The sequence below is a fragment of the Coturnix japonica genome, chromosome 8, assembly GCF_054131305.1.
Source record: "Coturnix japonica strain WE chromosome 8, WE-NBRP24, whole genome shotgun sequence".
Lineage (NCBI taxonomy): Eukaryota > Metazoa > Chordata > Aves > Galliformes > Phasianidae > Coturnix > Coturnix japonica.
In genome coordinates, this window is record NC_140670.1 from 23,251,764 (window position 1) to 23,279,395 (window position 27,632).

Below are 27,632 nucleotides of genomic sequence, written 5' to 3' on the forward strand. Positions count from 1 at the left end.
AGCCTGTAATGGATACTGTGTTGGAGAAATCCATTTCTGTTCTCGGAGATAGACTGTGCAAATCGAGGGTTGTCAGACAGCCTCCTCCCTGATACCCAGCCATGCAAGAGGCCAGGTTTGGAAGCAAACCCCATACTCTGGCACAAATGGGAAAATCCTCTTTTCTGTGTGCTGGTGATGGGCACGCAGTTCGCAGATCGTGCAGGAGATGGGGGTGTTGCTCACGTTACCTTTGTCTTCCAGAGTAGGAAAAGGATTAGAGAGCAGTGCTGCTTCTTGCCTTGGCACTGAGGTCTCTGCCAAGGACCAAAGGTTCTGGAGGGAGCAGATTTTGATAGACAGTCCCACATCATCAGTGGGATTTCAGCCATGCCTCACTATTGAACAGTAATAATCAGGCTCAGCATCTTCTTTAAAAACACCTGCCCAGGTATCTACCTGAGAAATGAGAGCTGGGGTAATTTTGCTGATAGGGTATGAGAAGAGGGTGATATTAGCTGCAAGCAGCGGTTCTGCAGTCTGCAGGGTAGGAGAGAGCTGCTGTTGGGCTGGCAGTAGCACTTCCCTAAAGTCAGCACTGGTGAGCACACCACAAAGAATGCCCATGGCATTCTGCACTATGTTCTGTACTGCTGGGCTCTCATGGTGACAGAGCGATGTGGTGGACACATAGTAATTACTTGCGTTGGTAGTATTTAGGAAAGGAGATGCATCCACAAGTCCTGTTTTGGCATTGGTAGCTTTGGATTATGGAAATGCTGCTGCACAAATGAGTGGCTGATCCAGGTGTGGACAAAAACTGCATCTTAAACAGTGTCCAAAGAAGCTGAGAAGACATACATGACTGAGTGGGCTGCAGAGTAGCTAAGCAGTGCTGTTACTATCCCCATGGCAGCTCTGTGGTGGCAGTGGTTCTGGATCACCATCCAGAGATGATCAGGAGCAGTGCTGCTGCTGGGCTCAGTGGGATTGGAGAAACATTAACCATAACTTGGGGATAATGGCTGTGTGTCACAGCAGCAGGCTCACTGTGGGAGGATGGCATTTGCTGGGCAGTGCAATCCCTTTGCAGGGGACAGGGACAGCAAGATCCAGAGTTGGGATGCAGGTGGTGGATACTATGTGCCCAGAGACACTGTTCTCACAGCAGTCAACCTGGGAACAGTGCTGCCATCCTTTCACCTCCCTGTACTACGCCATTTCTTTGCCAGCAGTGGCAGGGCGCAGCCTTGGGGGCCACTCAGCACAACTCCAGCTCTTGGTGTGTGCAAATTGTGTGGGTGTTCATGGATGGGCTCAGGCCCACATCACTGCTCCCACACAAACAAAATGCCAACTACTTAATGTTTTGTCAGTGCAGTTTGAAAAGCCCATTCCAGGCTAGAAATAACATCCACTGAGTTGGGAGTGGGTGATTTGCTTCAAAACCCCTGCCTCCCACTTTTCCCTCTCCACACTGGGATTTGAAGCTCTTCCAACCACCTGGCACCCTAAGCCCTCTTCACTCACTCCTCTCGGTGTACAGCTAACGTGGGGCACTAGCTGGCAAGGACCCCCCCGGCACTCCCCAAGGCAGGCACAGTGATCACCCATTCGTGCTCTGTCCCTTCACTCCCTGCCTGGATGGGAGACCCATGTTAGGAGGGGGAAAACTGTTGAGCAGTGAGGATGGCTGATGCGATGAGTGGGAGGCTGTACAGAATGCAAGTTATTGACACTTTTTGAAAGGATAAGGCAAGGAGGGGTAGGAGGTCGATCGATAGTGGGTTTGATCTGAAGGCAAAGCGCTGCCGTGCTGCTGCAGTGAACCGCTCCACGGAGACATGGCATGGACACGGGTGGCTCTGACGAGGTGACCTCCGGAGGCGGGGAACGCTCGGCAGCCGTAGGAGGAGGCAGCCTGCCCCAGCTCACCGTGCGATTACTCACACCTCGTCCGGGGGCTGAGGCTGCGGAGGCTCCTCGGGCTCTGCCAGCAAAACGCACGAGTCCTGATGGGAGAAACGCTGCGCCGGGAGCGGCAGCGCTGCACTGCCGCGAGCTGAGATCCATCATCCTCCTTCCTTTTCCCAACACAGTCCCGAGTCGACGCTCCAGTGAGCTGCCTGCAGATACGACCCTTTCTCTGTGACCCCAAACTCCAGACGCACGCAGCCTCTCTCCCTGCCCCGCCGGTGCCCACGCACACGGCCGGGGAGCGCCGCTCGGGACAGCCGCATCCGAGCTGCTGGAGCAGGCGGTGGAGCGGGGCTGCCGCGGAGCTGAGCGCTCTGCTCCACGGCGAGAGTGAGCCAGGAGTTACTCATCCCAGCCTCCGCCCACGTACAGAGATAAACACAGGGTGAGGAATGCCTACAATGCTGTAAATACGCTCGCGTGTAAATAGACGTTCGGAGAAAAACATTGAAGGAAGCTGCTTTGTCTCGGCAGCCGCACACGCACCGAATCAGGAGGACAGGGCTGGGTGATGCTCCCGCCCCCGGCCCCGCTCCCGGCCCCGGGCGGCGCGGCTGTGACTCGGCGCTGGATTTCAGCGGCGCTTGGCAGGGCTCGGGGCTCCTCCCCCCGTGTGGTGTTACCCTCTCACTTGATCAAATCCTTGAACGTGAACAGTTTCACTGAAAAGCACTTTTGAAAAAAAAAAAAAAAAAAATTAAAAAAAAAAAAATCCACCAACACTACGGAACAGCATCCAACTACCGGGCTGAGAGGATTTGTTTGGTCTTTTTTTCCTTCTTTTCCTTTCATTTCTATTTTTTTCCTTTCTTTTTATTTTATTTTTTTTTCCCCTTTATTTCCTCCGGTCACCGTCTCAGAGGCTGAGAAAGGGGGAAGAGAAAGAAGGAGGGCGAAAGAAAGAAGAACCTTTTGCAAATAATAATAATTATAATTAGAAGCCGGCCCCTTTCTCCTTTAAAAAAAAATTAAAAAGCCCTAAACGCAGCGCCTCGCCCCCCTCCCTATCGGAGCCCCCCAACTCGCTCCGCAAAGGCATGGAGAAGGGGACTAACTGCTTTCCGACCTGCCACACCGTTTTCCTCGCCTGGACATGGCTCTTACTTCTCTCCTGGTGTTGTACCGGCGCCGAAATAACTTGCAGATCCTGCTCGTCTCCATCGCCCTCCTGGCCGTCCTCCTCGTCTCGCCTTAGGCAGGAACAGCGACAGCCACCGCCGCCGACGCCGCGGGGATTACGGAGCTGGCCGGGCGGCCGAGCGCGGGGTTCCACCGGGGCAACGGTGACGGCGGAGCCGCTGCCGGGCGGGCAGCCGAGGGGCCGCACGGGGCCGCGGGGCGAGGAGCCCCTCTCGGCTGGGGCGGGCGGCGGAGCGGCCGGGAGCCGGGATTCGGCGACCCCACGGAGCAAGAGGAGCAGCGAAGGGCGCCCGGCGGAGGGCGGCGGTCGCGGGATGCCCGCGGCCGAGGGGCAGCGCGGTGCCAGGGCTCAGCCCCGCGGACCGCCGGAGGAGGGGAGAGCGGCGAGGCTACGGGGGGCTGAGGAGCTCCGGCTGGGCAGCACTACCTTTGCGCTCACCGGGGATGCTGCGCACAACCAAGCTATGGTGCACTGGTCCGGGCACAACAGCAGCGTGAGTACCGCCGCATCGCTTCGGGTGGGATCGGAGGGGAAGGATGGGGCTGCGCTGGCTCCTTTGGGTGGGGGGAGAGGAGGGAGCTCAGCAGGCGTCTTGTGCTTAGGGTTAGTGGGAATGGGATGCGTAGCTATCGCCCCATCAGAAGGAGAAAAGTTTTGCTGGGGAAAAAAAGCAAGAAGCACCCCCACCCTGCACAGCTGTGCTCTGCGGGGTTACGGCAGTCTGAGCGCCCCCAGGTGCTGGAGCCCACTCCCTTCATGGCTCATGAAGACCCCCAGCTTTGCCCCTGTCCTGTGTGCTGCACAGCCGGGTCCCCGTGCTGTCTCTTCCTATGTGGTGTACACCTTGGCATGCTTCGCTGCATCTGTGCCCGGGGGGGCAAGTGATGGAATGGTGATGGAGAGGGCCTCCTGTTTACAACTCTGCGTGCTGGTGACAAGACGGGTCCCATTAATTCATTAAGGGGTGGAAATCTCCACAGCATGCTGAGGGCTTCCTAGAGGAGGCAGGTAGTGTTGTGAGCACAGGGGAAAGTTTGTGGGAAATCCATTTCATCTCACGCCTTTTCTCTGAAGTCAGTAGTAAGGAGGAGCTGCAACATCCTTGAAAGTTTGTGGGGCTGTGGGGGGGCATCCCCAAACCCGCAGTGGTGCCCTGGTAGTGCAGGGCCCTCCCTCACACCCTCAGCTGTGACACACGACAGGTGGATGGGGACAGGACTTACAGTTTCTTTTAAGTTGGTATCATAAATGCTGTTTTCACTCCACTGCAAAGTCTGTGGGCAGGCACAATCTAAAGGGCTCCTGGAAACCTTTATGCCTGGTGACAATATTCCCATTATTCTGATTACTGTAGCTCCTTGCTGCCTTGAAAATGCCTCTTTTATTGTTTTGCTGCTATTGGAAATGTGCATAAAGCAATTAGAGGCACAGAACAGATCAGCTGGATATTCAGATATATCCCTCATGAGATTGGTTAGTCATTAAAAAGCAAATGATCTGCCTATCTGCCTATCTATCTCTGCATCAGCTATGGCTTAATAATGTGCCATTCAACCACCTCCTTACGTTTTTTGACTGGAAGTTTTTCTCTATTTATTATTTCTGAGGCAATAATGCTGACAGCAATGTAGATGTTACTTTGATTTAACCAATTTTTAAAGGCAGTCGTGTTTGCCAGACATGAATTCCACTCTCATTAAAGATGAAAGCAAACATCCAAGAGAAAACAGCCTCATGGTATATTTTAGCACTACACTTGTCTCTGGGATTATTTATTTTTAATATAACGTGGCACGTAATAAAGAAAACAACCTACATGCCCTCTCTTTTGTTTCATTTCAGTGCTGAATCAAAGGCATTGAGCAAAAGAAGCTAAAATCCCCCATCCCCTCCCAGCCTGGATTCTGATAGTTGAGAGTATTTCTGATTAAAGTAGTAGAAAAAAACTCATTCTATTGGCATCTGTGTGTGTGTGTGTGGCTGGGAAGGTTATTTTTTCTAAGGTGCAAGAAAATGATTTCACCAAATACCCCCACCTTCCTCTGCTTATTTCATAGAAATATGCCATTTTAATTACTGGCTTATTTTGTTCTTTAACTCCAGATGACAGAGAAGGCATAAGTGATAAAGGAAAACTTTTTGATTGTTCACGACTTTCCATTAAGATTTTGCACCTCAAGGTACCACGCACTGAAAGCTTCTGACTCAAAAGCATAAGGAAATGACTGGTGTTTGCTGCCAGTGTATTGTCTGTGGGAAGGAAGAAAATGCGTGTTAAGAAATAATAGTGTTGCTTCTCGTGGTTTTTTTCTAGAGTTGAGTTTGGCACTGGGAGACTTTTCACTCCTGTCTTTTGGAGAGCACACACTGCATTCAGTGATTAATTGGATTTATTTTTTTTAGCAGTATATTATATGTCTCCAGAGGGACAGTTAAATGCTCAAAGCTGAGCCCTTTCATTTCTTATCAGAGAAGGCTGATGCTGATGTCTGACTCTGCTGCAGCCCAGTTTTTTCCTGGTTTTAGTGTTGGGTTGGCTGTGGCATGGGGAGGTCGATCAGTTTGCCCAAGGTCACACAGGGAACTAGTGTGACCTCTGTTCCAGCCACTTCTGTTCCCAGTCTCTCACCCTGGAGCATATGTTTTCCTTGTTCACAGAAGACATAAAGCAGCATGAAGCTGGCTTGAGTGAGAATGGCCAGAAGATTAACTCATGTCTCGTGACAGTGCTTGATGATCAAGTAGAACACGTAGGACATCTGCTTGCTACTGCTTTTAGGCTACCGAAACAGTAAAGATGCAAATGGATTGCTTTTACCAGTTTTCTGTTACTTGAACAGACTTCAGAACTGAGGCTTTTTGGCTTATGATTTATTAAAAACATGATCAATCACATTTTGTGCCATGAAGCAGTACATCTCATATCAAGCAGTGGCAATGGGGGTTTCCTAAGACTGAATGGATTTAGAAAGAAGAGGGAATGATTGTTATAAAAAATTAGTTCTGCTTTTTGGTGTTTTATTTTTTTTTTAACTGGGATATATATATGTACAGACACTACAGAAGGAGATGTTTGTAGCTGCTGTATGTCCTGTTACCCAGAATATTTAGAACCTCCTGCAAGTATTTTACTGTTATTTTAAGAGCAACTCCCCCTCTTTTTCCTCTCCGCCTCTTCTTGCTCAAAGCTCAATTTAACATATTAAACATATTAAAAAAAAATAATCCCTTCCAGGCAACCAACTTTTGTGTTCTCCATTTGCAGATAGTGAGGTCAGGATTAGAATAGAGGCAAATGCCTGGTGAGATTGGGGAATCTGGGCTCTCTGCTTTGTCCTGTTCACGAGCTTTCTCTGTGACCTTAGGAAAGACAATTAACCCAGCTGAATCTCCTCTTCCATGTTAAATGAGAATAGTACTGCTTACCTCCACAAAGTGGTGTTGTGGAGCAGAATTTTGCTTAATACAAAACCCGATGATCTTCAGGTGGTAATTATTAGGAAAATGCAAAAATAATGTTCAGCATAGAAATGAGGTTTGTGTTCTCTGTCTGTTATCTCAGGAGCTGCACTTGGCTTAATTCATTGGGTCTGATATATGAAAAAGGTGACTTTACATTTAAGAATCAATCTGTCCTATAAACGTTTGTTGAGAGCAGTTGCTGAAGCTCTTGAGGACCTTCTGTAGATCAGATAAAATGTTTTCTTGTTGTGGCCTTTCTGAAAAAGGAGAATTTTTAGTGCAAGCTAGCATTATTCTCAAAAGATCTGCAAGCCATTCTGTTTGAAAAGCGTTCCACTCTGCACACAGTACCAATGTGCTGTTCTGTGAGCAGTTGTATCCTCTTCACTTTATTCCCCTCTCTCTAGGTGGTTGTGTTATTGCATGAAATTTTTCCTTGCTCTGCTCGCCAGATGCTCTCTCCAACCTTCCTGTGAAGATAATCTGAATTCTCAGATTATCTTTTTTTTTTTTCTTTTCCCCTCAGATATACCTCAAGTAAGGACCCACAAAAATAAGCAGCATCACTTTTAGTGTTGTTACAGCTTTAAATGTTGTTTCTTGACAATAGTTTTTTTTCAAGAGATTTCAGTGAGAAGCAGAGGATAAAAAAAACAACAACAACAGAACACTCAGATTGCTCTGTCGATGTGATCCTCAGTGAAATGGTACACTGGGACACCAGCTGTCATTAGGTTTCAGAGTTATCACTCTTATGAATGTAACTGTTTGTAGGAAGTATTTAACTCTGTGCTTTTTTGATGGAAGCCCTGCAAGTTCAGTGTTTTGATCTGTTCAGTGTAAGAAGCAAAGATATTTTTAGTTTTCTTTTAACTTCCAGCAGATATTTTCAGTCCATTATCCAGCAAGGGGCCTCAGCTTATGACAACAGTGTGCTTCACCCATCCCAGTATGCGTTTCCTTTCTAATAACAACTTCAGGCCAAAATTCAGACTAAGAGATGAGAAGATGTGCTAAAATGCCACAACAAAGAGAGGACATTTGCATAATGCACGTGTAGCAGTTGTACTGATGCTTATAGTATGATTGAGGCTCTGGAAGTTGGGGAAGGTAGGATAAGAGCTGGTAAATGGCTGGACAGGGCCTTGTTTTATCATACCAGCCTACTGTTGTCATCCCTAGAGTTAGCACAATCATGAGATTCACTCAAAGACTGGGAATGTGAGAAGTCTTAGGCAGAAAAGTTTGATGAAAAGGTGGCTAATGGGTACTATAGTAGCCAACTGCTACCAGAAGAAGAATTAGAAAGATGAAGCTTATCTTATTGATAGGAGAGCATAGAAAGAGCAAAGAAAGTGGTGTTGCAAGTCACCAGAATGGCTTTTAAGGCTCAGATAGACATGATCTGAGGGTGATAGACCTGTTCTGAATAGGCTTCTGTGTTTCTTTTTCTCCTGCTACCAGAGATCCTTTTGCTTTACCTTATGCTAGTTCTGAGGGCTGGCAGTGTAAAGCAAATTGTCCAAGTGAAGCCTGTCTCTTCCGGGAATGATTCTTCTGAATGCTGTTGGCAGTGTTCTGGTGTGATCTGCTAATGTACTGGTGGTTTGATGCTGAGACATTACTCACACCCATGGTGAATTACAAGCTGTGGAGGTTGATGGGCTTGCTGCCTGCCAGGTAGTTTTTCATTAAGATGCCTAACAATGCAGTGCACAATGGGCAGAATAAGGTGGGCAACATTTGCAATTCCAAATGTACTGCTGCGCTTGGAAGGGATGAAGGGGAGAAAATGAGTCTTCAAGCAAGGAATCCTGCAGCTAGTTGTCAGCCGTGGGTAACTGCTCCAACAGTCCAGTTGGATTCCAGTCTAAAATGTTTACTCATGGACTGTAAGATAGTGGTAGAACAATCATTAATTTCAATGCATTTGTATATATTTTACTGCTATTCTAGACTGATCTTTTTCTTCTAATGGCTTTTGCTTATGTTGTGGTCTTGTTGACCCTGGAGGGACACCAGCTGTGTCACAGTGTCTTGATTCATTTCCATTTCTCCAGTAATGAAGTTTGCCACTAAAGCTATTCTACAGGACTTTGCCAATCTGCTTAAATTAACATTCTAGAGGGGAAGATGGAGAAATAGAAATGAAACTCTCATGGGGCAATTGCTTTATGGTTGTGTTGAGTCAAAAGAGAAGAAGAAGGGCATCTGGAAAGGACACTTTGGGCTATTTCTTTCCAGGCTGGTTTCATTGTCAAGTCAGGTTGATGCCTAGTTGAGCTATGTTCTTGCTTGTGAGCTCTGTGAAGCCAGCCAATTCCCCTAACCATTTTCCTGCCCAGAGAAGCAAGTTGTTGGTATTCTCATAGCAGTATCCTTTTTCAATACTTGGACTCAGAGATAAAGTCTAACATTGGTGGCTAAGCTTTCACAATTATTTGAGTGCAAACAGACACAGCTATGTGATTCCTTTATTCACTTATTTACAAATGGAAAACATTCATCCAATTAGATGATAGAGTATTTTGAAAATGAGTTTGAACAGAGAACTAATGGTAGTCCAGAGAAACTTCTCCCAAAAAAGAGTTGCAATAAGGCAAATATTTTCCTTAAATGCAAAGCTACAGGAATATGAAACTTCCTGAGAGTTTCCAATTTTATAGCTGAACTTGTGGTAGAGATTTTAGAATAAAATATGGAAGCAATGTTGTTTAAGGGGTAAAACACAGTTTAAATAGCAAAGATCTTTAGTGTTGGTTGTACTAAAGACACTAGGAGCCGGTATTGCAAACAGTCGAGAATTTACTTGTCATACCACAGTATCATGCTCCTTCAACTCCCCGAATCTCTGCAGATGGAACACAGAACAATATGTGCTTACCTGAGTCAATAATCTCTTTTCAAGAGTGAAGGCTAAACCTGAGCTCATGGTTGGGATTGGTGCCAGGGCAATGGCAAGAAGACTCGTCAGCTGTGGATTTAGGACTTGAGCTTCACTGGGGTCTGTTCAAGAGTGAGAATCTGTGTTTGAAGGTGTGGAGTCTGGCCTGCCTCTAATCAAGAGCATAAATTAAATGACGTATTGCTTGTGAAGTATTGAATTCTGTTCTGCTGAAGTTCTCCAAAGCAGCAAAACATCTTTGGTTGGATCCTTTGTGTAAACTGATGTAAGATTGCTCCTTGGGTTACAGCTACAGGGTCATGGGAAAATGAGCTTCCTTCTCCTTCACTAGAAAATACTGCTTTGCTGACATGAGCACCGTGCCTACAAACTTTTTGGTTTGTTTAAACTCTCTGCATAAGCTCAAGGCAAATAGGTTCCCAAATCCCTACTTCCCCTTAACATCCAGAGAAAACTGCAGCATCATTTCCTATGGAAAAGGAAGGGTGTGGTGGTATTTCCTTTCCTGAATTTCTAGGGCATTGTGAGACTGAGGGAAGCAAATAATTTGCTGGGTGTTTGAAGAGGATGGCTGTATGTCTCAAAGGTATTTGATCAATAAACTGCTGTAGAAATGTTAAGGTCAGTCCCAGCCCTTGTGGCCAACTGAGTTCCAGCACACAATGAAAATCAGAAAAGGTTGCTGCTGAATAATCAGAACTCTTTCTTTTCTACCTCTCAGTCTTGAAGGGGAGCTGATTGCTCTCCCACTGGAATGAGTGGCAAAGCTGTCTCCTATTCATGCAGGGTCTCTAATGCTGGGTCCATCATGCTGTTTTCTCCCCTTAGCATTTGGATATGCGACACAAATACTGGCCAGGTGGATCTGCAGAGCTCTACATGGCCTCCGTGCCCAAAATAGCAGCACTTTTAATTAGCTTCTGCACGATTTGGGCCCCCTGGGTTGCAGGCTGTAGGTGCTGGGTTGCTGCTGTGTGAGAAGCAGAGCTGGGCACTAGAGGGAGTGTGGGCATTTGCTAAAGGAAGGAAAATACTGCAGCAGGTGGGGAGGGGAGCTCGGCCTGGGAAATCCGCACTGGGAAGACAGGCACTGCTGAAATATTGATATGAAAACCTGCTTGGAGTCATTGACTCTGTGAAACTCCTGCAGTCTGGGGTTCCCTCTGCGACAGCAAAATAATCTTAGTGTGCACTCAGCCGTGGTGAAGCATCTTTCCCTACCTTGCAGCTGACACCATCTCCCTTTTGTGTTGTCTCTAATTGCTGCTGGGCTTCTTCCTGGAGGTGGTCTCTCATCTGCTTGGCTCCCTGAGTCCTGTGAGTGCCCCTGACATTCCCCAGCAAGCGCCAGTGGTGATGCTGGGCTGGGAGAAACGTGGTGTTATCCTCATCTGCGTCAGTGAGCAGCAGTGAGTCCATACCACCTTCTCAATGTATCCATTTTGTATCTGTGAGTAGCCCCCAAAGATGGCTACTGATCTGCTTCCTTTCCTGTATCAGTGGAGCCTGTCGGTGAGGGCTGGGTGCTTTCATTGCCCCTTTCCCCATGCCTGATTTACAGCTTATCCTGATGGGTTTTTTTCCTCTGTGTCTCCACTATAAATGCAGATGTGGAGTCCTCTGTACAGGAGAGACATGGACCTGTTGGAGCACATCCAGAGAAGGGCCACAAAGATGATCCAAGGGATGGAACAGTATCTAAATGGGTCTATGATAAAGAAGGGGACAGATTCTTTAGTGGGGTCTGTCGTGATAGAAGGGGAAATGGTTTCTAACTAAGAGGGGAGAATTAGATTGGATATAAGGAAGAAGTTTGGTTTGGTTTTTTTTGTTGTTGTTATTTTTGCCCAGAGGGGTGATGGTATGTTTTTAGTGGTCAGTGATGATGCTGATTTGCTCCAGAAAGGCACTGATTGCCCTGTGATCATCTGGGGGAGGAGTACATTGAGGTTAGTAGAACAGAGGACTTGAGCGCAGAGCTCCTATGGCCTCATAGGCTGAGAGAAAGAAATGGGCTAAGCTCAGACATGCTCCCTCAGAGTGACAGAGGAGAACAGGCTGTGTGCACAGGTCACGATTTGTGTACTTGCCTTTGCACCTAATGGAGTTGTACACTTGCCCATGCTTTGGCTCCCCCATCTACAAAGAAGAGCTAACTCAAATGTAGGTCTGTTGATAAAGCTTGATATGGAGATTTGCAAAAAGGTGTTGGGTGAAAAGGAATGCATAAAACATGATTATTTAGCTCTTATCAAAGATGCTTAAGGACCTCATGTGTGCAGAGAGGAAAGAACGAGAGCTCTAATTGATTGTTAGCCATTACCTGCTGTTTGTGCCTGATTGGAAAATCCCCCACATCTGTGATCAGTAACCTCCATGTGGATAAACAGGGCCTCCTGTCTGTAGTTCTATGCTGCTTCTACTAGGAGATGGAGAAAAAAAATCTCTCTGTATGAGGTGAGTCTGTGCTCTAGTTTTCATATATTTTATGGTCAAGCCTAACTAATCCTGTGCTTATAGCATAACAGTGATGACTGTGTACGTAAAGATCTTATGCTATCTCCTTTAACTGTGTGTTTCAAAGGTTACTAAGAATGGCAAGTAGTGTTGGCTGTTAATTTTATTTGGAGAAATAAGGCATGGGAGGTAGGAGGAACCTGTTTCTGGTTGTGCTGTTGGTCAAAACCAGAGCTAGAAGGCAACAGTTCTGATTCCTTTCCCTTACTGATATGGCTTCTTAAGGATAAAGGTTTTGCTTTACTTCAGTTGTGATGCAACTCACATACTGGCTGCATTTTTTTTATTTATTTATTATTTATTTTTTTGTTTAGAAGAGTTTGTGTGAAAGAAAGGAAAAATGGGTGAGAAGAGCAGCTAAGAGTGGAAAGAACAGGACTCTCATTAATAACAAAGTGGAATGTACTCAGCTAAAATCGTTAACAGACAGATCAAGTTAAAGCACTGCGAATTTCTAGCTGAAAGTGATTTAAGAGTGTCTTTCCCTGCAGTTCTAACCCCTTTACCAGTATGGCTTCACAGGCTGAGGTGCTTCATTGTTGTACATTCAGGCTGGAAGAGAGGTGATATGTTGAGGCTGTGAGAGCCATGAATTTGGGCTTCCACTGGAAATACAGAGCCTAAAGAGGGGCATTAATTGTTTAAACATTCTGTGATTTGGAGTGATGGTAGTTGCAGGACATATACAGGTCTGTGAACCTCTTCAATTCTGCATTTTGCCCTGAGATAATGTATTAAGAGTTCAAGGTTCAAGGGTCTTGTTACCTTTCAGAGATATTTTCTACTCCTTTTACTACATCTCCCAGCCCATATGGAAAAGTTGCTGCCCCAGCCTATGGTGAAGGATTCCTAAAACTAAATCTTCTTGCACCCTTGGATGGGTCCTGGACTGGGTTTTTCCTGTGCCAATCTTCTTTTGAAAGATGGAGAGCTGGAACAATATATAATGTCCTTGTTATGGTGCCCATAGCGGCTTTCACTTTGTTCCTAACTTGTTAAACACTGATAGCCCTTAATGCTATGGTAGGAATGTGGGTGGGAGTGCAGAGAGTTGGCTGGGACCCTGCATCTGGTCAGGGCTGCTATCTGAACCAACATGAACTCTGTGTTTGCAATGAGACAGGGTATCTAAAGGCTGATGTAAAACACAAGTATGAGCCTATGAGTGAAGGAGCACGGTGACCTTGTGCACAGGAAGCCTTACTCACAGCAAGGAGAGGAGGGGGCAAGCAAGCCTGTATTGGCAGGAGGTCTCTGTAAACCAGATTTACCATCTGGCCTGAAAAATGGCTTACCTTGAGGCTGAAAACAGATGTGATAGCCATGCTGTTCTTGAGAGAAACTTGGTTCCAGTAACTATTGGAGCAACGTTAGGAGGAATCTCTGTGGGATCGCAGTGTCCAGATCATGTGTTATATAGATACAGGCACCAGGGCTGGTGGCTCTACAGCAAGTCTTGTCTAGGTAGTTGAGCCTCAAACAGAAAACTTCTAAAAAGTGTGGGACATAGAAGGGGAAGATCTGGTTGTGGTACCTTGCTGGCTTATGGTTTCTGCTGAGGGTTTTTGGTGCTCTGCTCCACTAGCTGCAGTGAATGTTTGCCTACCTGGCCTGTGGTAGCTGCCTGCTCTCCAAAGCATCAGAAAACATGAAATGCAAAATGCCCAGTCATCTTATTAAACATCAGAAACTTGCAATCTATTACTTCTAACCAGTTTCTCTTCAAGAAGTTGTTTCTCTGTGTTGTCTTTAATGTCTGTTGAGACCCCCCTCTCACAGCTGCTCAATTGGACGAGAGAACAGCTGCCCCTTGGTGTGCTTGGATGAGTGTTACAGGTGTGCTGAGGCAGCTGTGGTCTGCACAGCAATCAGCCTGAGCTCTGCCAGCTCTGAGAACAGTCACTGGGTGCCTTATGGTTCAGGCCAGATGCTATTTTGGGATCTGCTTCTCCACTCAGCTGATTTATATTTATTGAACTTACAGGAATTCTGTGCTGTGACACTTCCCCCCCCCCCCCCCCCCCCATTTGTTGAATTCCATTCAAATTTATCAAAAAGTCCCAAAAATTATTCCTCCCTAGCTAACACGTGAACAGGCAGACATGATCTGTTGCTTCCAAAGCTGAAACCTTGCTTCTTTTTGAAGGCAACCTAAAACACAACTAGAGGATCATCACCGAGGAGGCTCTAATTTACTTAATTAATATTGTTCTCTCTTGTTTTTTGCCAGCCTGCTTGGAAACTGTTCCTTTAATCAAAAGGCAACACTGCTGGCAGTGTAGCATTTTCCAGTTTGCTTGTATTGCATCTCTTTGTTCCAAGCTGGATTCTGCCATTGCTTGCTTTTAATTAATTAAAGATTATCTTTGTAACTTGTTCCTACCTGACATGCTACAAAGTGACAAAGCCTGCCTTTCTGAGTTGCACTGAGCTTTTAGCTGTGCACGTGCACAATTTAATTTGGGTTTCCTGTAATGCTGGTGAAATGGAAAATAAATTGGATGAGGGAGAAAGTGTTATAGTGAAAACCTGCAGAATAGAGAAGGAGGTGGATCTAGATCTACTACTGAAGAATAATATCAAATGATGTGCTGGTCAGTTTTCTTTGCTTATTCCTGAACATGGAGTCAGATGTTTTGCTCCTGCATGATGGTCCCTGTGGTGAACTTGTGCTGACAGACAGTTTTGGCTACAGGGGAGCTGGTAGCTGTTTCAGGTTCATCCTTTATTTAAATGCTTTCCCTCTGGAGTCAGCCTTGTGCTTGACTTGTATGGATGTGTTTTCTTTGTGCATCCTTCTGCTATGGCAGCTTTTGCCCTGGGCAGGGAAGAAGAAGAAACCTCACAGAAGGAATTAGCACCGAAAGTGGTGTGGGGGGAAAATCTCCTGAGTGAGGCAGGCACTACTACTGGCAGCCTATGTAGTATTTTGATGCTGTGCTTCTTTGTGGCTAAGTCAAAACCCCCTCTGGGAAAGAAGGGAGGAGAGAGATTATGTGGAGTCATTGTGTTAGTGCTGGGATGTGGTCAATTCAGGTTAGATGTGCCATGGCTGAATGATGTTTGGAGGTGTCTCAGACAGGAGCTGGGCAGAGCAATGCTGTCAGAAGTCTGTTCTCTGACTTACTTAGGTCAAAATAGTTGAATGGTTCACTCTCACCTGCCAGGGTGTATAAATTGCTGTCATACAAGCTGAAGCTTTAGACCACTATTTAAATGGTCTGCCCTGCCATTAGTTGAAGGGAGAGAAAGGATGTCAGTAAACACATACAAGAGATGCTGTTCAGCTCATGCTCATGGCAATTTTATGCTGGTGTTGGACTGACACAGCTTGATTTATGCTAGTGCCAATAGGATTCTAATGCAAGTATTTACGTATGCAGCCTTTGTTTTGCCCAAGCAGGTCTCTGTGCACGTCTTTTGCTTCTTGTCATTAATTTTTCATTCTTCTGGAGTTTTGTTTTCCGTTCTCCTGAGCTTGGGACAGTGGAAATATGTTGCTTGACTGTGAGAACCATGACTCCATCTGTAGCTCGAGGGAGGGTTACCAAGATATTACCACAAGATGAACTAGTTTTGCTCTCCCTGTGTTGCGCTGGTGGGAAATTGATTGGTGGAACGTTCGTGTGTAAGTCATCTGGAGTGTATTGACATGCACCTGTGTTGCATATATTTGCAATGCAAACATGGATATTCTCTGGCTACCAGGGATTTGAGTGCTGTAAGATGAGAACTATTGAGTTATCTTGCCAAATCTCAGTGTTTTTTGGGCTACTTCTAATGGAAACCCAAATGTGAAAATAGATTTTAAACATCTGCATGCTGGCCATAGTTCTATGTTGAGATACATGTCAGTTCCTACTGTGCATGGCATTCTGCCTAGTCTTTCAGGCAATGGTGTGCTCCCAGTTCACTGCTCACAGAGGGCTGCTGTTTTGAGGCGGTCCCACCCAGCTTGCTGAATGGAAGTCCAAGGAGTGGACAGTTTGTAACAAGTTAGCAAGAAAAAAATCCTTAAGAATTGTGCTGTGCAGTAAGGTGAAAGTAGCTCTTAAGGTCAAATGACTTCATGGCGCAAAACGGCAGTGCGGTGAAGGTGGTCTATTTATTAGAGTGAGTTCCCATTAACTCTTCTCCTTGACAGGTTAAATATCTGTAGACATTTCTGTCCCTTGTCATACAAGATCAGATTAAAAGCCAGAGGTTTCTTTGCATTTCTGTCAAGTTTAATAGGCTTTGGATACGTGCCCAGGAACATAAGATCAGATGTGCTGGACAAGACCAAAAGTCCATCTATTCCCAGTGTCGTATCTAACATTGCTCAGTAGCATGGCTGTTTCTGGCATTCAATTGTCTAGCACATCTAGCATTTGAAATCTTGCTTACAGCACTCCGCATTGCCAATAACTTGCTGCTCAGCTTGGTACTTTTGAATGTGCACAAAGTAGCTGACAGAAGGCAAATACCATGAGCTTAATCCCCAACCCCCATCTCCATCCTGATGACTTCCCCAAATCTGACTCAGATTCAGCATAGATTTGCATTCTGATGCAAATTAAAGCCATCCTATTTAAAAATAATCATTTAAAGTATTTTTTGTGTGTAGAAAAGTTTCATTTAAATGTTTTAAATGAAATATAATCATATAGAAATAAATTTGGTACGATTCAGTGGAGATATTGATATGCAGGCCTTTTTACTGCTGTTTTAATGTAAAATGTCATGCTAGTTGTCTCTACCCACTCTGATTTTCTGCATTATGCTGTATTTTGGTATGAAGTTGGTGAAAAGAAGGTAGCCTCTTGTTGGATGGAAGCAGTGAGCTTCATGGATTAAAAACTGGCATTATTATCACCTGATGAAGGCCATCATAGTAAGACTTGCTTTACTTAATTATAGGAATTACTTGCTGATGAGGCAGCAGGGCAGATGCTTACCTGTGGTTTTGAAGGTGGTCCCAGTGTATAAGTTATACTTGGCAGTGGTTATGGTGTGCTTTTTGTTGTTTTTTTCATGGATTTGGTAGCATTTTTCACTAATAATAGCTGTTGGCAAAAAGAGAATGTCCCTCCTCTTCTTAGGTCTGGTTGGAATCACACCACTTCAGGGCTGGGAGGTGTTGTGTTCAAGAGTGAAGAGGAGTTACTTGTCAAGTCTAGATGACTTGGTCCCATTTTTGGGATCCAAGAAAATATTTTGGCAGGTGCTTTCATTTCCACTTGTACAAACGAAGACATTTGAGCTTCTCTGTTATATTAACCACTGATAAGCTGTTTCTGGGTGTTCTTCAGTTTCCCTGTTCATGAGAGAGAACTGACCTCCCTCTACAAAGCTTTCTGAGACTGGTTGGTGGAAAAACTGGCTGAAGCAATGTTGTTTACAAATAATAGCAGTTGAGGTTTGGGCTGAGATTCTTTCTCTATTTCATCTTCCTGCTGAGGATTTGGCCACTGTTTAAGGCAGGCAGAAAAATAAATTTGAGCCTTTCTGTTGCATGTTCTGTTGCATTTTAATCTTTCCATATGATATAAGTAACATAAGAAAGCTGTGTGCCAGTCGCCTGTGTAGTTGTGGTCCCATCAGTCTAAACGGGGTTGTAGTCTAAAGATATTCCAGTTGAATTCAATTTCTGATTTGTTTTTTGAAACAATTTCATTTCTCAATGTGGAGTGCATGGAACTGCATTTGTCCTGGTGCTGCAAGGGGAGTCCTAGTCTGATTATTTGCAATGAATTAGTTCAAATGAAATATTTAGCTCTTAAACAACACATTTAGAGTAGCGAATTACATTTTACTTATTGATGGCTGTTACAATGAGATTTGGAGAGGAATTCTGCTAAAGTGTGCTGTTGTGGTATTGCAAAATATAGTAGTGACTACAATATTTTGTTGAATTATTAATATCTGCTGTGCCTGCAGAACTATGTGTCAGACTCCAAATTTATTTTTATCTGAAGATTGACATGAGGCATTGTTTTGCTCTTTTTGATAGCTTTTCAAATTATTTTTGTTAATTTGAGGGACAAAATGGAAGCAGGAAGGATGATAGGGTCTTGTCATGCTTAGCTCAACTCCTCCTCTCTGTATTGAAGCACACCTAGAAAAGGGATGAAAGGTTATTTCTCTTCTTTAGAGACAAATTCCTTGCATTGGAAACATTGCATTTAAAGGGAAAGATTGGTGGGAAAGCCAGGCAGAGGGCTGACTTAGACTACTGTTGCTTGAGCAAAGCACCCTTGTCTTGCTGCTATTTTCTTTATTGCAACTGGCTTTTTAATTTTCTTTGTTCATCGCTTGGTGGTCCTTGTCAAAGAAATCTGTTCAGGGCACTTGAATCTCTGTGGACCAGATTTCCTTCAGCTAGGACAGACTCTAACCAGCCTGGTTTTAAGGATGGAGCAAATATGTTATGAAGGTAAAGGTCTCTCTTCATCTCAGAAATTGTTTTTCTACGAATCCTTTTAGTTAGATTAGAAGTTGTCTGAAGTCTCCTGGGTTTTCTACAGGGCAGATATTACCAGTAAAGGGAAGTAAAGATGTGAGAATGTACCAAAGGTTCCCTGTATCTGCTTAAAACTACTGCTCTGGAAGTACCCAGTTAAGCTACTTGTCCAACTACCCCCTTGCTCTCTGGGGTGCCTCTTGCAACTCGGAAAAGATTGAGGCATGCTTCTTTGTTACTGGCAATCTGCATGATTTCTTCCAAGTATCCTTCCAGCATCTTTGCTATTTTATTTAATTTTCCAACTGAAACTGTCTAAAGGAAGACTTTGATGAATATTTGTGCCTCTCTTGAGGCACTTTGAAAGATTTAATTCATGAGTCTGCACCTGGAGATGTGCATAATACACATCTATACCCTGTTTGATAATAAATTAGAAACTCTTTGATAAGGAGATTCAAGTAGGAAAGGGAAAAGAACTGTTAGTATCCTGTGCTTTATGGGGTGCAAAGCTTGAGGATGAACTCCTAGCCAGATATCTCAGAGCAGAAAAGCTAAGATGCAAAGAGAGCTTTGATCGTGTCTGAAGTCACCTGGAGTGGGGTGACTAATGCTGAAGTAGGAGCAAGCGAGTGCATGTGCCATATAATCAAGCAGTGTAAAAGCTCTAATGGGGTCTGTGTAGCAACACATATACAGATATGTGGCATCCAGTGGCTCCTGTCCATCCCTACATCCTCTTTAATCTAGGCCCCTTCTCTGTTTCTGTTGAGTTGTCTATGCCTGTGGGTAGCCAGCAGTGAGGGGGAAAAGGCAAGCATTCTCCAGGGATAACTCTTAGCTTCCCTGGGGCTTTTCACAGCCTTATTAGTTCTTCAGCCTCAGGGCAGTGTATGGGGAAATCAGAGGTCTCACTGGGTTCCCTTGCTGATGGTAGGAGCAGTCCCTCAAGTTACAGGGAGGTCTGAGTGAAATTAGTAGTATGCTGCAGGGGGCAGGAGAGGCAGGTGCTTCACAGGGCCAGCTGATTATTCAGTTAGCTTTGAACAGCCTGCATAAGAACCAGGCACTGTGGGGCTGGAGCTGACTTCAATCTGTTTCTCATGCTTGAGGGAGGTGTATGGACTTGTGACTTATTTTAGGCCAGCATGGCTAAATGCTTCCTCATGCTGAGCCAGTGGTCCCCTAAACTCGTTAGGTGCCAAGCTCCCATTGATTATGCTGACACTGAAGCACTAGAGTTCACTGAGAAGCTCAGAGAACTATTTTGACAATGAATTTACCGTGGGAGAAGTCTTGAAGCTTGTTTTATAACCACAAAGATGTTTCTCTGATGGTAACAAACTTGCCACAATGACTACATAGGGAGGATACTTGGCTTTGTCATTGGCTTCACAGAGTGAATAAAACTACTTCAGCACAGAGGTAAAGCTTGGCAATAAAACAATTTTCACTTGTGTGTAGGGGTTTATCAGAGAGAACTGATGGTAATAAATAGATGAACTGGATCGCAGGTGTAGAAAGTTGTCTGTGGCAGTTATGGACTATAAGCAGATGATATGTTGAATGGATACACCATCCTGATCTGTCTATCTACTTGTAGCAGATCTATCCTGGTAGCGACACCTCTGTGTTGCTTATCTGTAATGCCTGCTTCTGGTGGTTACTGCTTCTGTTTTGCCATCAGACATTAGCAGCCTGCTTCCACTTGCTATAAAACAGATTTTGCTCATCGCTGCAACAGGGTATGATGTAATTGCAACCACCCAAGGCTTGGTATGAAGCTTTGCTTACTGAAAAAATAAATGGGAGTTGACTCATCTTTCTTTAGCTTTCACTTTCATTGTAGTCTTAGGCTGTGAAACGCTCTCATGGGCTGATTGTCTCTGCACAGATATTACCCATCTCTTCTGAATTTCCAGATGTCTAGTTATATGTATTTATATTCACGTTACTGAAAATACGATGGAATCAAGCGATGCTTCGTTGTCTTTCCCTGTTCTACACTACAAAGTTATGGACGCAGGGAATAGTCTGCTTCCAGGCATGGATTACTGATTGCCCCTAAATGAGATGCAGCCAGCTGGGTCTGATTTGCATCAGATGCTGGGAGTGTGCAACTCCTTTCAGATGTTACAGCTCCAGCAAGCCCTAAGTGCAGAAAGGAACTATGAAAAGGTGAGTGGGAACTGCAGTGTGATCCATGCTACTTCTAAGCTGTTGTTCTGCAAGTTAAGCATTGTCCTTTAGTGGTGTTATCCTGATGTTACTTAAGTAAATTCTATTTTAATGCTGTCTGTAAAGAGTTAGAAGTACGCAACCTGACGAGTCTTTGTTTTGGCTCTCAAGAAAGCACTGGGAGATTTCAGCCTTCCTTGGGGAAAGTCAAGTGTTGGTCTGGATTTTGGGCAAGGCAGAAGCTGAATAAAGCAGAATGAATTTCTGGAATGATCTGGGGGCATGTTCCTTTGCTCTGATGTTGGTGTTCATACAGAAGCAAATAGCAGTAAGGGGAATGGGTATTTTGTTAGGAAACTACATATGAAAAATTCATGCTGAAGTATCTTCCCCAAATTGCTTCATTCTTTCTGCAGCTAGACAGAGGAAGAAAAAAGAAGGAAGGTGCAATGAAAAGATATTAAAATGTTTTATTAATATATAATCTAAAGTGACTGCACTTCTGGTATTTTTCATTTTTAGGTGGCATCACTGGAAAAATATTAAAAAAATATTAGTCCTATGAAAAAGTTCACATTACTGTTTAATAGTTTTTATGGCAAATATTAAATGAGAGATTTTTTATTTAAACAGTTAAGCCATACCTATTCTCATTTCAAAACTAGAACTGGAACCAAAGCTGCAAGTCTTTTGGAGAGTGATTACAGAATTCCTATTGATGTATTTCTCACCATGGTTGGTTTTCTAAGAAAATACAAAATTTCTTGGAAAGTCTCAGTTTATAGCAGAATTCTTTGTGGCGTTTTCTTAGGAAATTGGTTTGGCTTTTGATTGCTCACTACTGGAAGATGTTTCAAATATTTTGAGCACTTCTTAAAATTGTGTTTTTAAAAATAGGGGAAGTGTTGAAACTTTAAATGGAAGCACAAAATACTTACCAGTCTCCTACAGCCATAAATAAATCTGTCAACTTCTATAATCTGAGCTAGGAAGTTTAAATATCAAGTATCATGTGCTGAATGTTTATACTGAACTGCTTGCAATCAATCTGTAGGGTCAACTTTGAAAATGTCAGAGGTTTGAATAGTGTGTGTTGACAGGAAGCTGTGATTTGCTCAGAGCATTCATACACAGACACAGATGCCACTTTCCTCAAGTGTGATGCGTGTGGCAAATCTGATACCTGGTCCTTGCTGGCAGCATCTCTTAAGGTATTTAGAGCTGTCTTCAAAGACTTCAGCATGGTTGGGTGTGGAGCACTGGAGCCAATTTTTTGTTACTAATGCATCTGCTGGATGCTTTGGGCCTCAGTACAATGGAAATTATTTTCTTTTATGCTGATGAAAGAGAAGAGAGAGTTTGCAAAATCAGGTGAAGTGATGACTATTTCAAGTGAAGTTCTGTCTAGCCTTGAAAAATTGGAAAGGAATTTAATGTGCTTTCAGAGCAAGGGTGCACAGTGGTGAAACATGGGATTGGAAAGCTCTGCAGGATCTTCCAGGCTCTGATCTTGAACTTAAAAGCAAACTGCTGTCATGCTGATTTCTCAGCCTCTGTGGCCTAACTTGACCAAACTGCAGTAGGATTTATTTTTTTTTTTTTCCCATGGCCCACGGTGAAGCATCTGAGCTCAGACTCATGCAGCTGGTGATGATGATGGGAAGGTTGGGGGACACCTGGCTCCAGGCTGCCACCAGTGTGTTTAAAATGCTAGCCAGGGCTTTGAACGAGACTGAGGGATAACACAGCTCTTAGTCTGTGCTTTCCTAGAGAGACTGGAAATCCTCTCTTTTTCAAGTGGCTCCTGAAAAAACGTAATTGTTTGAATAATTTTGAGGCAGATCTTGGAATATTCCTCTTATGGACCACAGTTCATAACTTCTGGGACAAATCTGTACTGTGTGAGCCAAATCTCCAGCCTGTTAATCCTTAGTGAGTTTGGTTTGTTTTCCTTCCTTAGCTTTTCTTGTATTTAGATATATTTATTAATCAATGTCTGCAACAAGTCCTTCCTTAATTCAGGCTGCAAAATAATACACACTGAAGGTTCCTACTGCAAAGCTGGGATACCAATAGGATGGAAATGGGGGCTGCCCACAAATACTGAGGCATCTTACTCTTTTGGGGCTTTTGCCCACAGGTTAATGCCCACTGAGAGCTTTTGTTGCTTGACTCCTGTATGGACCTAATAATCTTTGCACAAAGAGTTTAAGGTCAGCATCCTAAGGATGGAATCCCCCAGGCTTGTCTCCTCTATCTCACTAGTACTCTGTGAGGCATGATGCTTTGGGTGTTGGGAGAAGAACTATTGTTGAGGTGTTACTCAGCATGTTGTGGGCTGTACTGTGAAGGAGTTGAACTGCTCTTCTCTGAGCCTAGATGTTTGAGAACACACTGATTAGAAGTAGGTAAAAATATCAGTGTAGGAGGATTCATGCTGAAAGTCTGCCTTAGGTAGGCAGGAGAAAATAGAAACTTTGTTGATTATCTACACATGCACAAATGATGCTGGGAAACTCTGCAGAGAGTTGAAAAATGCATCAGCCTTTGGTGATCCCCTCAAAGTACTGGTGGGTTGGTCTGTGAAATGTGCTTTACAACTTCAGTCATCATCCCCAGTATGTCTGGCTCAGTCTTCCGTAGTTTGTTTGTTTGTCCCCACCCCCATCCGTCTGCTCTGCCAGAACCTTTTCCCACCTTTAAAGTCTTTACTTCTGGAGATCCTTTTCCAAGAAGCTGTTCCTTGTCTAGTCTTGGAAGCAAACCGAGTAGCATGTCCTGTGCCAACCTCATCCCTGTCCTTACCTAAATGAGTCTAGTGTTCTTGCATCAAGTGTGATGGCTATTTAATGATGCTATTGGACAGAAGTCAGAAGATGTGTGGCATTGAGGAAGGGTTGTACTTGGGATTCTTAGGATTTCGGTGTGCTTTTCAAATTTTAAATGTTTCAGATGAAATGTCTGCTGTTCACATGTTAAAATTCTTTGTTGACTGACCCTATTTGTCATAAACTTCTTAATGGATCTTTATCAACTGCTTTTTCTCCTGGGTACCTGGCAGAATACTGAGCTGTAAGTACAGTTTGTGGAGATTATATGCTGCAATGTATGAACCTTCACCCATGTCCACTTCCATCCTCTAATACCTTCAGTTCTCATTTACCTTCCTTAGCAGCTGGCTGTTGTTTGTTAGTCTTGGCTGTCTGTCTGCATGGCACATCTCCACTCCCTTCTTGCTTTACTCATTACTTGGCAAACTGATAAATCTCATCCCAAGCAGATACTGCCAGCTCCCACCAGCCAATCTGAAATTCTGATGTATGGATTCTGGAAAAGGACTTAAAACCAACAAAACAAACAATGTAACCCTAACTTGGTTGTCCTCGTATGATGTCATTTGTTGGGGACTGGCAAAAATCAGCAGTTACCAGCATCATACTCTGCTCAGGAGCTAAAGGGTAAGATATGTGTCAGGGAGTTCAGTCTTGGTGCTATGGTCAGACAGGACTCCCCAGATAATACTGGGAAGCATCTGTGGGATAAAGAGAGGGCAGTTGGTGGGTTTGGGTTTTGATGAAGTGCTCAGCAAAGTGCTGAGATCTTCAAGGCCTCACTAAGTGCTGTATGTGCTTGGAGTTTTCAGAAATAGCTTTCAGTTTAGCAAAACTTTGTCATTGTTAGCACTCAAAATTAAATCTGTTCTGTGAGCATGGGGGCAAAGAGTTAAGACCCGCAGCCAGCTAAGCATCCCATAGACCTTGGAGTCTCAGAGGGTTTAATTCCTCTGACGGTCGATTGGGTATTGAAAGGGATTATCTTGCTATAGGTGTTCATGAATTTGGATGGTTAGGGAGGTGCTGAGGCACTTTAAACTTTAATTCTATTCCTTCATCTAGACAGTTGTGCTGATTCTTTGCATCCCCTTCAAGCCTTTAACTCCATAGCAACCACATGTGAATGTTGGCCTCTTCCACATCTCTCATTGCATCCCAATTGTAGTGTACCAAAGGCTGGATGTGATCAAGTGATGAATTTTGTAGAGTCTGAACTTCTCATACACTACTGTGTCCCATTCGCCCTCCTAGGATTAGAGCCTACCCTAAAGTAATGCAAATTTGATATTTTTGTGGATGTTTTTCCTTGCTCCCATCCATTTGCTCTCTTAACCAAGCAGTGTGCATTTTTTTTATGGTTATTTTCCTCAGCAGCAGGGTTTTTTTTCCTCCAATAATTCAATGGAAGCAAGGGAGGCTGTAAACCACTTGGCATAATACTAAAGTATTCATTTACTCAGTTTCTATGTCTTTGAAAGGAAAATGCAAACCTGCAAGTATGTGTCTTGGTTAATTATCTGGAGAAGGAATAATTAGCAAGTACTTCTGTGTTTTATTTCTTTTCCTGCTGCATTTCTCCCTTCTCTAAATACATAACAAAATCTTTTGTCCGGAAGCAAAACCTGTTTTGCTCTTAAGAATGAGGTGGATTTTTTTTGTGGCTTACTTTTTTCTTCTGAGGTAAAACTGAGCAACTCTAAAGACAACATCATGAGAGTGGACTGATTGCCCGTTGTTATCTGAAGATACCTACAGGTTCCCTGAACTGTAGTAGCTGACTGGTTGTTCATTACCCCCTTGCAGAGAGGTAGCAAAATGCATTCTCACAGAATTCAGCCAACCAATTTGCTTGGCCTTTGGGAATAAGCTAAGAGTGTGGTCAGCTGAGAAGCAGCAATTCTTTTTTTTTGCTGCAGCATAATTGCTTGTAAGTGGCCTGTTCATACCCCGGATTCCTGGAGGTGCTAATGTTATTTCTTTTTTTTTTCTTTTTTTTTCTTTCTGTTTTCTTTTTCAAAATGTTTCTTAATATCTGTTTGAGATGTTTCTGATGAGCCAAGTTCTGTTGCTCTCCTGAACACTGGTGGCTGTAGCAACATAGCACTCTTATTCAATTAAAAAACAAACAAAAAAGGAAAAGCAATACCTCAAACCAGGCAACTTCTCTATAGTACTGAATGCTGCTTTCCTTTTGTCTCTTTGCTGGTAACAAGGGTTTTGGGACATGAATGCTACCTCAAATTGATGGCTGCCTACTACTGTCATTATCTTGTTCTCTATGACAGTTTTGATTCCAGTGTGCCCACAGGGATCAAACAGCTGTGAGAAGATGTTTAGCATAAAAGGGAGTCTCAGTGACAGTGGTCAAATAGTTCTGAATTCCTCTACTCCAGAAGATGGTTCTTGCTGATTCATTATGATGTTCAGTTTTTCTGATCTTTGTGTAAAGGACTGGGTTATTGAATGCAGAAGGTTTGTAAGTTGTGGTCTTACGAACAGATTTTAATGATTAAGAGAGCTTTAACAACACAAATGATTGTTGTTGGAAAAACCTTGCCTTACCTCACCTCAGTGTGAGGTTGAACAGGTTCTTGTGTTTGCTAAGTAAATTTGATGTTGTTCTTAGCTGACTTTTCTTTCTGTCTTCCAAACAATGCTAACAGTAGTAGCTAACACTATGTCTCCAAGAAATGCTAACTTAACCCCATGAAACCCAGCTGATCAGCTGAATGACTGTGTCTATTGGATGTGGCTACATGAAGATGACTGAGTGTTTCTTTAAACCAGCTCCCAATTTTGGGATTATCTTGACAAGTAGGTGCAACTGTTAGTGAATTAACAGACTTCAGAACAGCCCTGGATTGTACTTTGTTTTGTGATAATGTTGGTGTTAATTTCACAGGGGAAAAAAAAGGAAAAAATGGAAAGCCTTGCCATGTAATTCTGTGAGGACTGGCATAACTTCTTACCTGCCCAGGCTTCCAAGGGTTAAGGGGCTGGAATATGTGAATCTCCCAAGCCTTTAACATGCTGGGGTTTTGCAAAGTGCATAACAGTGCTGTCTTGGAGCTTTGATTGTTGGAAACCCAAATAGTTTAACCTCCAAGGACTTAGCTCCATTCTAAGTTTTGCTTTGCACTTTGCACGCTTGCCATATGACAATCACCTTACCCTGGCAGTTGACTGGGGACTAGGGGGAAGCTTATGTTTCAGCAGAGGTGCACAGAGATGGATGTAGTTCTGCAAACCTTGCTGAGTTGGTGGAAGGAGATTGTTGCAAGCTTCTGAGCAGCTGTAGTTGCAGCTTGCAATTAGGATTAGAGATTTCCTGGTGGTAGGAGTTGAAGGAACAAAAGCCACTCCTGTTTGTTTTTTTTCTTTTTTTTTCTTTTTTTTTTTTTTTTTCCTCTGGATAATACTGATGGACATTGATTCTCATAGCATTGAATTCCTATATGTGAAACTGCTGGTATCGGCAGGAGTCTTGTTAACCTCAGTGCATTGTAGAACTGGCGATTTGTAGAAAACAATGAGATGATTGTTCTATGTGACCGATACAGATGACTGGAGATTGCAGCAATTCTACTGTCTGTCTCCTTTTGGGCTCAGGCATCTCTGATATAAATACATATATAAATATCTCTATATATCTTTATTTATATCTTTTCTTCTTTGCTTGCTCCAGTGCTCTTGAGTCGGTGCTGTTTTCTCTATTATGGTTCCATGCTGAATAACACATATGCTTTGCATTGCATGGAAAATGGATTAAAATGTTTTCTGGGAGCTCTCAGCAATTTCTGCCTAATCTTGCTGGTTTTGTGTGTGTAGAAATGGCAGCTTGTTGTGGGACAGCTTTTACTACATGGAGAAAAGTAGAGGTTGGTTTGTCTTCAGGGTGAGCTTTGGAGGAAGGCTTGAACCATGAGGCAAGTAGGAGATTCTTGTCCCCAGAAACAGATGGTTCTGGATCAATTAACTGCTGAAAGCTAGGATTCTAAATTCACATTTAAGCAGATCATGGGTTCAGATATCAAAGCCCCCAGGTGAAAAGAAATATTTGAGCCCCCACTAGGTGGCACCTAACCATACCTTGTGCTTTTCGTATTCTCTCCCTTGGTTATGGTTGGTGGAAGCAAAGTTAAAGAAACAGCTGGATTCCTGCTCTTTGTCCATGCATGAGGCAGCAGATTCTTGAGG

The 27,632-nt window shown here is 43.9% G+C and overlaps 1 protein-coding gene across 1 annotated transcript in view; it reads left to right on the forward strand.

Moving 5' to 3' along the window:
- Nucleotides 1-459: 459 nt before the first annotated feature.
- Nucleotides 460-27,632, forward strand: part of SORCS3 (sortilin related VPS10 domain containing receptor 3) — a 264,737-nt gene continuing 237,564 nt past the window's right edge. The window contains exon 1 of the mRNA XM_015867276.3: nucleotides 460-3,590. Coding sequence (XP_015722762.2) covers nucleotides 2,994-3,590 — 597 coding nt within the window. The 5' untranslated portion in view covers nucleotides 460-2,993. The remainder of the gene's footprint in view (nucleotides 3,591-27,632) is intronic.